At 43.7% G+C, this 11,863-nt stretch overlaps 1 protein-coding gene across 1 annotated transcript; it reads left to right on the top strand.

The window, feature by feature from the left end:
- The first annotated feature begins 6,798 nt into the window (after positions 1-6,798).
- On the top strand, positions 6,799-8,153 carry CH25H (cholesterol 25-hydroxylase). The gene has a single exon (XM_045854442.1). The coding sequence runs from the start codon at positions 6,806-6,808 to the stop codon at positions 7,616-7,618; it is 813 nt and encodes a 270-aa protein (XP_045710398.1). The 5' UTR covers positions 6,799-6,805; the 3' UTR covers positions 7,619-8,153.
- The last annotated feature ends 3,710 nt before the right edge of the window (positions 8,154-11,863 follow it).

The raw sequence follows: 11,863 nt of genomic DNA, 5'->3' as shown, positions 1-11,863 counted from the left end.
GGGTTGTGTGTTAGTGTGTTCTTTATTTAGTAGCCATTTTCTACTTCCCTTTCTCTTTTGGTGACACTTATGCTTTTCCTTCTCATCTTTTCTCCCTCTTCCTGACTCCTGGTGAACCTCACTGATACCGCCTGTGAATGTCTGATCCTCTCCAGTGGGGAGCAGAGAGTGGTCTCAAACCCAGGGAGCACTGGGGATAGTTTGGAAGCACTGGCCTTCAGCAGCATCCTGCAGGGTCCACCAAATGAGGCAGGGGGGAGGCTCAGCGGTGACTGACCCCACTTGCAGGCAGTGGCCTGTTGCAGGCAGTGGCCTGTTACAGGCAGGACCATGGATTCAAGGACTGTCCATCCAACTTCCTCCATGAACAAATGAAGCAACAGAAGTTGGCCGAGACAAATATGTCAGAGGGGCTGACACTTTGATTTGTGGGACTGGTGTGATTTGTCCTGCTACTCTGTGAGCTGAGACCGGAAGATATCTTACCCAAAATCTTATACACAGCCTAGACTATAGTGACTCAGTCAATGTGTGGACAGAGAAAATGTGTGAAAAATGGTGGGCTTAGTCAGCGAAATAGAGTGAGATGCACATGTAACATCTGGGACTGCATAGGACTGCAGTGGAATCTGTGTTTTCTTGGCAAGTACAGAAAAGAGCAGAACTGTACCAGACGCAAAGGATGTACATCCTTGGGAGGATGCCACTCCTCTCCTCGCTGGCCTAATGTCCCCCCCAAAAAGAACACTTCTTTCTCCTTCGATCAAGGCAAACTGGTTTGGCCAACCAGGCACAAGATTCTTGGCTAGGGTGGAAGGATAGAGACAGTGAGCAGGCGTTTTGTTGTTTTACACCAGTGGTAGGGCAGAGCTCGCTGGAGAGTGGCTTCAGTGCCACAGGTGAGTTGGTTTCTCAGGTGGCTGCCACAGAGGCTCTGATAGATGCCCTGGAAAACCTGTGGTCATGAAAACGCCAACACAGCAGACCATAGTGATGAGTAGCATCTTCATTCTACAGAGCACACCCCTTTTGGAGGGTTTTTTCTTTCCCCTCCTTTCCAAATCTCTAGGGATTTTTCTTCAGCATGTGGATCAGTCTGGAGGTGGCAATGTGGCACAGCCCTTCTTGTTGCAGTTGGGTTACATGTACACTGGGCTTCGTTAGTGGCCTCTTGCTCTTGACACAGCTGCATAGGCTCTTTATAGGACTTTTATAACCTGGGCTGCCTTCAATGTAGTTTTGTTTCATCTTTGGCTGAGAGTGCAGAGCAAGGTTGGAGTTTGCACCTCAAGAAGCATGGTAGCAAGTTTGTAGGAGTTCTGACTGTTCTTATCAACTGCATTTGATATATGTTCTATTGAGCATATCCCAAAGGTGTCCACAGACCCCACAGCAAGGAAAAGACTAGTTTGTATTTGCCAACTTGGAATTCTGAGGTTCTGTGTTTATGCAGGCAAAGCCACCAAATGAAGTCACAATTGAGAACACAATTAATTGGTTACTTTCTTAAATTCGCCATAGGAGGGCACTCGTGGCTTTACTTCCAAACCTTTTCTGGAGGAGGCTTTCTCTAGTCCCTCTGGGAGAGGCAGAGAACTATTGTTGATTTATGAACCAGTTTGTAATTTGAGGACTGATAAGATCCACCACATCTGTGGTCATTTCTCGGATTCTGATTAATTCTGTCTGATGCATATCATCTGAAAAATATTCTCAAAGAATGACTCTCTTCAAAAGTGACACGAAAATAAAAATTTGCCTAATAGAGTGGTCAGAACCTCAGACATGGGGGAGGAAATGGAAATGTCTTTAACCTTAGGATTCACAAAGGTCCAAAATTGTTGATATTATTTCCAAATAATAACATTTTGTTCTTGTGGGTATTAAAAGTCTTAATTTGTTCCATGTAAACATTTAAAATACACTGTAATTTTAACTCTTGCCATTTAGTTTTGAATGTATGGAGAAATTTTCAAAATGTGACCCCTGGAAGGCAACACCAGGTTGTAATAATTCTGATTTAAAAAATTTGTCAGCAGCCCTGGCTGGCGTAGGTCAGTGGATTGAGCGCAGGCTGCAAACCAAAGTATCGCAGGTTCGATTCCTAGCCAGGGCACATGCCAGGGTTGCAGGCCACGGCCCCCAGCAATCACACATTGATGTTTCTCTCTCTCTTTCTCCCTCCCTTTCCTCTCTAAAAATAAATAAATAAATCTTTTAAAAAAATTGTCAGCAATTCATTCAAGAATATTTATTGTATTATTCTAGGTGCAGATTTCAAGTTCAGTTCCAAACTAAGCAGAAAATTATTTATCTGTACACATATTTTAAATAGTAGTACTAACACAAATACTTTATATTTACATTGTGCCTTCTGGGTTTTTAAAGCGTCCTCATAAGGGCTTTGATCTTCCCAACAACCCTTTTGACAGGTGAGGTGAGTATTTTCTCTGCCTTACAGGTAATATTATGCCTCTTAATGGGAGTGACCTTATATGCTTTAAATATTTTAGAGGAGTTGGTGAGAGTTCCAGTAATGTTAGTAGGAGCACCCACATACAGATCACCCAGATGGATCAAAATTATAAAGAGCAAGTGTTTACAACCAAATGTGCATCAGCATCAGGTCACATCCTTCATCAGCACTCTGCTTGCCCAGGGACACTTCATGTTTCCTGAGTCTTGTAAACTGTCCTATAGATGCAGCTTCAATGCCCCATCCAAAAACCCTTCTGATCTGGAGGCATCTATCTTCAAGTTGACTCTGACCAGGTTTGCTCTTGTTTTAGCTATAACTTGCTGTTTGACCCTGGCTAGTCTTTTCTGAGGCTGTTTTCATGTTTACAACCAGGGGCTACATTTTCCCCTCTCTGAGTCTCAATGTGTTACAATTGCAAGATGTCACAACACTTCTCATCTTTGATATTCAGGAATGGTTGTTTTGGCTAGATAGATGCTGATAGTGTCACCTCACTTTGGAAAGAAACAACCATGAAGGTCACACAAAAAAGAGATTATGTCATAGGTAATGCCATAAGACATATTTAAATGCCCCCTTTATGAAAAACCATTCCAGGGGACATAACCAGTGCTCAAAAAAGAGGTTCCATTTTTTTAGCCTCAATTTATAGCCAATATCTTTTACAATGTACATTAAGACCACAAATAACTTTTGAACATTCATTAGGTACAAAATATATTGCTTGGCACTGTGGGGAAAAAATTCTAGATGATAGAGTCTGTACCCTAAAAAGACCTGTTCATCTAGCAAGCTGTTAAATCAATTTTGTGTAAATTAAAAATGTTTAAAGGTGCACGTTTGCCAATTCAAGAAATGACAAAACTTCAGTCAAGACTAAATAGGGTTCAATCTGCCTTTTCTGGGATCTCAGTCATCTCAGTATACCAAGGCTGTGTGTTCAGTCCTCGGTTTGGGCACATATGAGAATCAACCAATGAATGTATAAATAGGTGGAACAACACATTGATGTTTCTCTCTCTCTGTCCCTCTAAAAATCAATAAATAAAGTTAAAAAAATAAAAATAAACAGGGTTCAATTTTATTTGGTTCTATTAAGTGATGCCATTTTGAGTCACCCAACAACTTGCACCTACTTTTTCAGCACCCTCTATAACACTGTGGACAGCTGATCCGATTTTAACTGACCACTTGCCCTGAGATGGTTGAACTCATACATTGGACACAAACTTTTGTCCTGGTGGCTGGCTGCATGTGTTGGAGAGGCAGAGAAGCTGGTGGCTTTTCTCCAATGTGCTGAGAGTAAGAGGGAGGGCTTGGGCGAACCATGCTGAAGCCATGGCTCCCAGGTCTTTCTGCGTAGGGCTTTATGGGGAAGATTCTAACAGGCTTAGCTACAGAGGATGGAAGAAGCAAAGAAGGAAAAGAATAGGTTGGTTGGGGCTGGGAGCTCACAGGCGGCAGTCCTAACAACAATCTAATAGCTAAGTCCAAATTAAGCAAACCTGCCAATTCCACCCACTTAAAAAAGTCTGTGAGAGCATCCAAAGCAAGCATGCATGATAGCTGAGACCACACAAAAAGGACAGCATGTGCTGGACAGAAATTTGAAGGTTGACTTAGTTTCTGTTGAGGGCAAATCTGAGTGATGTTTTACCTCTGAGCAGAGTTCAATTTAAGTCTGAGAAAGGGAGCTTTGATGGTCCCTTTGGAGCACAGAGGAGCTCAAGAATGAAGACTTAGTAAATGGCATATGCTCCATTCAATAGTGCAAGGTCATTCTCAAATAAACCTTTTTATTTTTATTTTTAAATTATACAGAAAGGAGCAAAGGAGAAGAAACTCTTCCTCTTGTCTCTGAGGTGCTGCTTGGGCAATACAAAATTCAAGCACAGGGTGATATCTGCCAGGAATGGAAAAAGACGAATGTTCCTGGGTTGCACTAAAAGTGAATTGGAGGAGGGGGGAGGCTGAAGGAGAGACTAGGAACAATGGGTTTTCTAACCTGGAAAAACCCCACAAGCAGGAGGCCAAGGGCCTGCATTGTACCTGTCTCTGCTCCCATCCAGATACCCAAACTGTGAGAAAACTCCACTGTCTTCCCTTTTTGATATTTGTCAGTTTGCTGCTCAAAGCTGCTTCCAAAACTTTATCTCTTCAAGACACAAGCAGAATACCAAAATAATCTTAGGACACACTGAGGTGTGTTTCTTTTTTAAGTCTGCTGTAGGTTCAGAACCCCAAGTCTGCTTCGGGTTCAGAGAATGGGCATCTAAAGAATATCCATAACCCATCAGTGGCAGTTCTGGGAAACACACTAGTTGGGAGTTTCTGAATTATGAACTGTGTGTGTGTGTGTGTAACATATATCCATATATTCCCATAGATATCTTATATGCTATTATATATTAAAATATAATTATATATTATGAATATTATTATATACCCTGTGTATACCTAGTATATACATGTACTAGGATGTGTACCTATCCTCTATATTATTATATTTCTAGGCCGAGATGTTGGTCTATATTTTCATTTTACTTATTCTTTCCTCACAATATATGACTTTCTATCTTTTACTTCTCTTTACAGTATTTTATTTGACTTTAATTGCAAACTTTCTCCATTATTCTTTATATAAAATGTGAAGTATGAATTTGAAATAATGTGTCTTATTTTGTATGTTTACTGTGCACCAGGCACTGTTTTTTTATTCCTATAGCATCGCAGCTATAGTAACAATGACAACTTCCACAGATTGGGTGAAATTGCATCAAGTAAAACATTTAGCTAATGCCTCAAAGATATCACGTGGTAGCCTTAGTATTATTTTAAATTTCTTATTTGATGCTCGAAATAGACTCATGAGATAGCTACTGTTATTGATTTCCCTGGGGGTGGGGAGTTTGGAGGGGTAAAGTGTTGGCTCCAACCTCACAGACACAAGAGGCAAAGCCCGTGTCCCTGGCTTCAGAGTTTTTGTCTCAACCTATTCTCCAGGTGTTCCTTGCGTTGTGTATTAGCCATCCGGGTCCAAAGAGCAGCTGGCTTTCCACCCCCTCCCCTTCGGCAGGTCTGGGGGTCTCCGCAGAGCTCTCCTAGTACCGACCTTCTCACGTTCAGTCCCCGTCTGTCAACCCCACTCAGATGGCAGAGAAACGCAGGGATAGAGCTGGCCTTGCAGTTTGGCTCTGAGCCTGAGATGGTTTGGGGGAATAAGGGGCGTATTCCAAGGGCAAGTTGGCGCCGCGAAGCCACCCCAGGGGAGGGCAGGGTAAGTGCGACGTCGTGTCTCCAACCCACAGCTCTACGAGGCTTCAGGATCACGCATATGTCCCCTTAAGGAACACAGTAGGCGCTTTACTGATTTCATTTCTTCCTGAGACGCAGCGCCTTTTTAGCCAGATATGGGTCGACTCTAGATGTTAAAACCAGAACTTTTTGTTGTTGTTGCTAGAGCGAAGCCTAATAGTCAGCAGTCCCCTCTTTTGCCCCGGACTCTCGCAGTTCTTGTCGCTACTCTTCGCGCTTGACAGAGCCACGGAGGGACGGTGGGTGGCACGGGTTTGCTGACTCCCGGGGCGGGTCTCTGTGTCGTGAGATCTGGAGCTTGCGGGGAGCCTGCGGGGACAGATCCCCGCCCCCGGAGACTGGAACTGGAGAGGTTCCGTCCCGCCACCCCGGTCTCCTCTGATTTCCTGCGCTGATCGCAGCGGCGCGTGGCCGGGGCCCCCCTCTGAGAAAGGTTAGTTTGCGCCTCGCAGCTGGTTAAAGGCATACAAGGTGTGCAGACAGAAAAGATCCGAAATACTAAAGTTACATCACTTTAAAGTTTTTGAAGATGCAGTTATACTCGTGTTTTTCTGAATACGCATAGACGGAATTGTATGTGTGCATTTAAAAGGACAAGTAATTCTGATTGAAAGGAGACCTTTCTGATGGTGAGGAAATATTCTCGATCTTGTTTGGGGGTGGTGATGACACGGGTGGGTAGAGCTGTCCAAACTCGTAAAAACTCTAAAGATGTATGCACTTTATCGTTTGCAAATTGTACATCAATTTTAAAAAGTAGAACATAATTCCACATGTGAATGAAGTTACTAAGTGCCACTCCCGTCGCCCATATAAAAGCCCATTAAATGTAGCTGCAGACGTGTATTTTAGCAACTAAACGCACCCCGGCGAGACTATTCGTTTCTGCACGCCCAGCGCAGCCGGCAAAGGGAGCCAAAAGGCCGCTGGCGTCATCCAGGGCGGGGCCAAGTCCCGAATAAAGCCTGTGGGGCGCGAGCCTCTGCCGGGGCTGCGGTGAACAGCCTCGCCATGAACGTCCTCAACACTTCCGAGTCCCAAGTCCTGTGTAGCTCCGGCCAGTTGTTTCTGCAGCCGGTCTGGGACCGCCTGAGGACACAGGAGGCCTTCACCCAGTCGCCCTTCTTCCCAGCCATCTTCTCCATCACCGTGTACCTGGGGTTCTGCCTGCCCTTCGCGATGCTGGACGTCCTGTGCCCCTGGGTGCCCGCGCTGCGGTGCTACAAGATCCAGCCCGACTTCTCGCCAACCGCGCGGCAGCTGCTGCCCTGCCTGGGACAGACGCTCTACCAGCACTTGGTGTACGTGTTTCCCGCGACGCTGCTGCACTGGGCCAGTGGCGCGGCTCTCCCTCCGCGCGAAGCCCCCGAGCTGCTCCAGCTGGTGTACCAGGTCGCGTTGTGCCTGCTGCTCTTTGATGCCGAGTTCTTCGTGTGGCACTTGCTGCACCACAAGGTGCCTTGGCTGTACCGGAACGTTCACAAGGTGCACCACAAGAACTCGCCCTCGTTCGCGCTGGCCACGCAGTACATGAGCTTCTGGGAGCTGTTTTCCTTGGGTTTCTTTGACATGATGAACATCACGCTGCTCCAGTGTCACCCGCTCACTGCCATGGCCTTCCACGTGGTCAACATCTGGCTGTCGGTGGAGGACCACTCAGGCTATGAATTTCCCTGGTCCACGCACAAACTGGTACCTTTTGGGTGGTACGGGGGCGTGGCGCACCACGACTTGCATCACTCTCAGTTTAACTGCAACTTCGCCCCTTACTTCACACACTGGGATAGAATACTGGGAACTCTAAGGTCTGCTGATGGCAAGTGACATGCGTCCCTCCCGGGCGGTGGTGGCTGCAGTGGGCAGTGGCCCCTGAGAACCAGGATTGTTGTGCACTTCAATCAGAAGAAACACACCTGAGCTTTTTTATTTTTATATTTTAGTAAGTAATTTATTACTTGATAGAGATTTATAGATAAAATCTGGTTTATTTTTGTAATTTGATGAAGTAATTTATATACTTTTTGTGTACCAACAGTTGTATACTTGGTGTTGAATTCTAGTTCACTTCCATAGCCTCAATTCTGGGATCAGTTTAGACATTCATCACTGGCATATTTAAGTCATCTCTAAAAGGACTTGTTTGTAGGACAAAGAATTTCTGATGTTTGAAAGTGCCCTAGAACCAGGCCAAAAAAAAAAAAACACCCTGTTTTTTAAATGGAGAATCTGATCTCTGATGCTTTAGAAAAGGAAGCATGTTGCTGCTAGGCAGTGACTAGGATTGTTGTAATTTCTATATTTTCATAGAACTTTGTATTTATATAAAAGAAATGTTATTTGTGCTTAAAAAAAAACAGAAATAAACCAAAAAAAGTACTGGCTCCTGTTTCACTAGCATTTTCAATAAAAATACTAAAATGGGAAGAGGGAGCTGGGATGTCAGGTATCTGTCAGAGCCCTCTCTCGGAAAGAGGGTAATTTGGTGGTGGGGTGTTTGTGGGGATTATAGGAGAGAAGGGGGCAGGAGAAGGTGTCTGTTTGTCTGTTTTGGGCTAGAGACTTTACAGAGAAAAAAAAACACTGTTGTTCTGACTGTTTCAACTGATTTCTACATAACAGGCAACTGAAAGAATTACCCTGGAAAGTGTTAGAGAGATTAACACTGAGCAACCATTTGATTATCTGGGGGGAGTGTGGTGTTTGGAGATGAATAGAATTAGTGGAGTGCCTTGCTGTGTGAAACTGGTAAGTTAAGTGTGTGCATCAGAGGGGCTGATAGATACAAAAGGGGGTTCAGAGTATGCCCCCCTTTTCACGAAGCCTCTTAGTGCGAATGACTATAATACGCATTGCCTCTGCAGTCTGGGATTTTTGTATATTCACTTTTGTCAAGTAAGACAAACATGAGAACTGCATATCCCTTTCTCAAAGAAAAAATGATAAGTGAAATTTGACCCTAGACCCCTGGTTCTTAATCTATGAAAGGAAGTAGTGTCTCAGATGTTCTTGAAGATTGTAACAGTAAAATGTCCCTGTTACTGACCACACACCCATCACCCGTCATGTACCCCATGACAGCTACCAGCTAGGCAGCTGCTGCCTAATTGTTTTAATTTTATCCTTGGAGTGTAGTTAGATGAAGTTAGAAATCAAGACAAGTTAGGAAGAAAAGTATAAAGAGTGGCAGCTTTGCCTGTAATTCTAGACTAACTATATATATGAACCCAACTATCTTGTTTGAAGGTGAAAAATCCATCTGAAGACCTGGTCTCCACAGTCTGCCAGAGGAGACCCCTCCAAATCTTTGGTAAAATGCAGTCCAAACGGCAACTCATGGGCAGGTTTTCTATGTGATCTCTGGGCTTCTTTGCTAAAGTTTCCTCCTCTGTCCTCAGCAAGACCATGCTGGAACTTCAAGTCTGTATTGATGTATAAAAGTGAAATCCACCAAAACAGGTAATGAGATGTAAGGGGGAATGCTGCACTGAAGGTTGTATATCAATGATCAACATGCTGAGTGGAGAAATAAAAGAATGAACAGGCAGGCGTGGAATATCCGACACAACTATTTGCTGTTTTGAGCTGCTTCAGGCACTTCCAAGCTGCTTGCAGATCTTGGATAATGGCAATTGACCACAGCTCACTCTCTGAACACTTCAACAATGTGTCATGTTGCCTCACCACATAGGGAATTTAGCTTGGGGCAAATATTACACATGTAAATTATTTGGGTTTAGCAAGACTATCTCAAAATCAAATGTCTTATCAGTTTTTAATGCCTTGGGAGGTGGAAGTGGGAGAATGAAGATGATGAGCAATTTTTCAAATGGTTTAATAGCCTAATAATAATAATAATAATAATGATGATGATGAAATAGTTCACATTCGAATTCATTATCACACACATTGTTTCACTTGCTCCTTACAATACTCTAAGGGTTGTAAGATAGTTACTGTTATCCTTTAAAGTTATCATCATCATCATCATCTAGTGTTATGGATAAAGAATTGGTACCTTCACAGGTGGACTTGTCCCAGATTGTGAAATACTGGAAATTTACACTCTACCTTTCCTCTGACGATGCTTAAGACAATCTCCATTTTCACAACTGCTAAAAAGATGCAAAGTCTTCAACACCGATAAATGGCCTTGCCCTTCTGTTCTTCCCCAGCCACTGCCTCTCCCACACAGTGTTCCCCTAGCCCATTACTTTGATGTGGACGTTCATGGTTCCAAACCTCTGCTTGGAAATTTGAGAGAAAGCCAAGCAGGACTTGGGAAAGCAGGAGGCAGGTCAAGACTCTTTTCTGTGTCCCTCCCTGCACATCAACTAAGAGCACACAGGCTGAAGTCAGGTTGTCTGGGGGGAGTAAGGGGGAACCTGGACTCTAAGACTTAAAAACTGAGTGACTCTGGGAAAGTTACTTAACCTCTCTGGGCCTTGTTTCCTTACCTATAAAATGTACATAATTATAGAACCCACCTCATAGGTTTGTTGTGAGAGATTTTGAGCTACCACTAGATGGGTTGGAGGTCTCGGCCATGTTTGCTATGTTTGATGCTTCATGACATGAATACTAGGACAACAGTTCAGGACTGTGGTCTTCTGTCCACACACTTGTTTGAGCTTTTCCAATCCTACAGGAACCAGAGAAAGCCATCTTGTATTTTGCTTGCATGAGAGTGGCTTCTCTTGTCATTCTTTCAAGGCCAAAGTGTGGGAAAGAGAGTCTGTGTGTATATGACTCTACTTCCTTACCTTGAGTCATTCCACCTGTTCCGGAAACTTTCACCCCCGCCACCTCCCCCAGCTTCCCCACCCATTCACTGCTGTCTTCCTAATTGTCAAATCCATTAATTCCCCTGCTGCTGCCCACCCCACTCCCCACCCCCGGTTTTCCATTTCCTTGGCTTTGTTTTTTAAAGGTACAGTGTATTTATTTTTGCTAACCAGCATCTTCTTAGAATGTGGTTCTTGCTTGGTTTTAGTGAGATTTCTTTAGGCTATTTTCCTTCCTAATTCTGTTTCTTCTTCTTCAGGGCATGCTCTCTCCTCAGCAAGGAGGCAAGCCTCAAGCTGCCTCTCATTTTATTAAAAATATGTATATTGTGTTTAATAAATGTCCTTCCTACCATCTTCAAGTGTACCCTCTAAGTCTCTGCTCGAGCTGCGTTCCAGTACACACACATAGATGAGGTGTGTGCACACATATACCATACATGCGTGTGAATCTACATTGTATATGAAGTCTGTCCAGAAGTATCCAGCCATGTGATATGAAAAATAGAAACATTTATTGAAAATGATACAAGAAATATTGTACATAGCACAATGACACCTCAGCCCCATTCAAAGTAGTCACCTTGGAACCTCACCCAGCTCTCCCAATCACCATCAGCTGCCTCGTTGTGTTTTCCTGAATCTCATTGATGTTCTGAAATCTCTCCCCTTTCAAAGGTGATTTTAATTTTTGGAGAAGCTGGAAGTCACAGGGTACCAAATCTGGGCTGTAGGGGGGCTGAGTCACCTGGGTGATTTGGTATTTCACCAAGAAATTCTTCATGAGACGGATGCGTGAGTGGGTGATTTGTTGTGATGAAGCTACCAATCACGAGTTGCCCATAGCTACCCAGTCTTCTGAATCACCTGAATAGTTTCCATGGAGGAGTGCTCAAATTTAACACAAAATTTGATGCAGATTTGTTGCTCTATTCAGTCATTTTGAATGTGATGGCCACACAGTACACATGCTCACTCAATGGCATCTACTGCCCCCACTGACTAGTACAGTGAAGTTTTCATTGTTTGCACATGAGCATCCAGTCCAGCCTCCTTGGCTGCCAGGTTACATGGATGTCATCCAAACTGTTCTCATTATATTAATAATGGTTGGACTTTTTCAGGACAGACCTAATATGTATGCACACTACTGTATATATACTGTTTATGTGAAGACCAAAAACAAACTATATATCCACACACTATAAGTATACAGGCAAGTTTGTGTACACTATATATGTACATATGCACATAAACTATACATGTATGTATACTATATATGTACATG

Source organism: Phyllostomus hastatus, unplaced genomic scaffold (assembly GCF_019186645.2).
Source record: "Phyllostomus hastatus isolate PE091 unplaced genomic scaffold, TTU_PhHast_1.1 phas_scaffold_1066, whole genome shotgun sequence".
In the NCBI taxonomy this organism is placed as follows: domain Eukaryota; kingdom Metazoa; phylum Chordata; class Mammalia; order Chiroptera; family Phyllostomidae; genus Phyllostomus; species Phyllostomus hastatus.
Note: the sequence above shows the minus strand (reverse complement) of the source record. Positions and strands in the feature narration are given on the sequence as shown.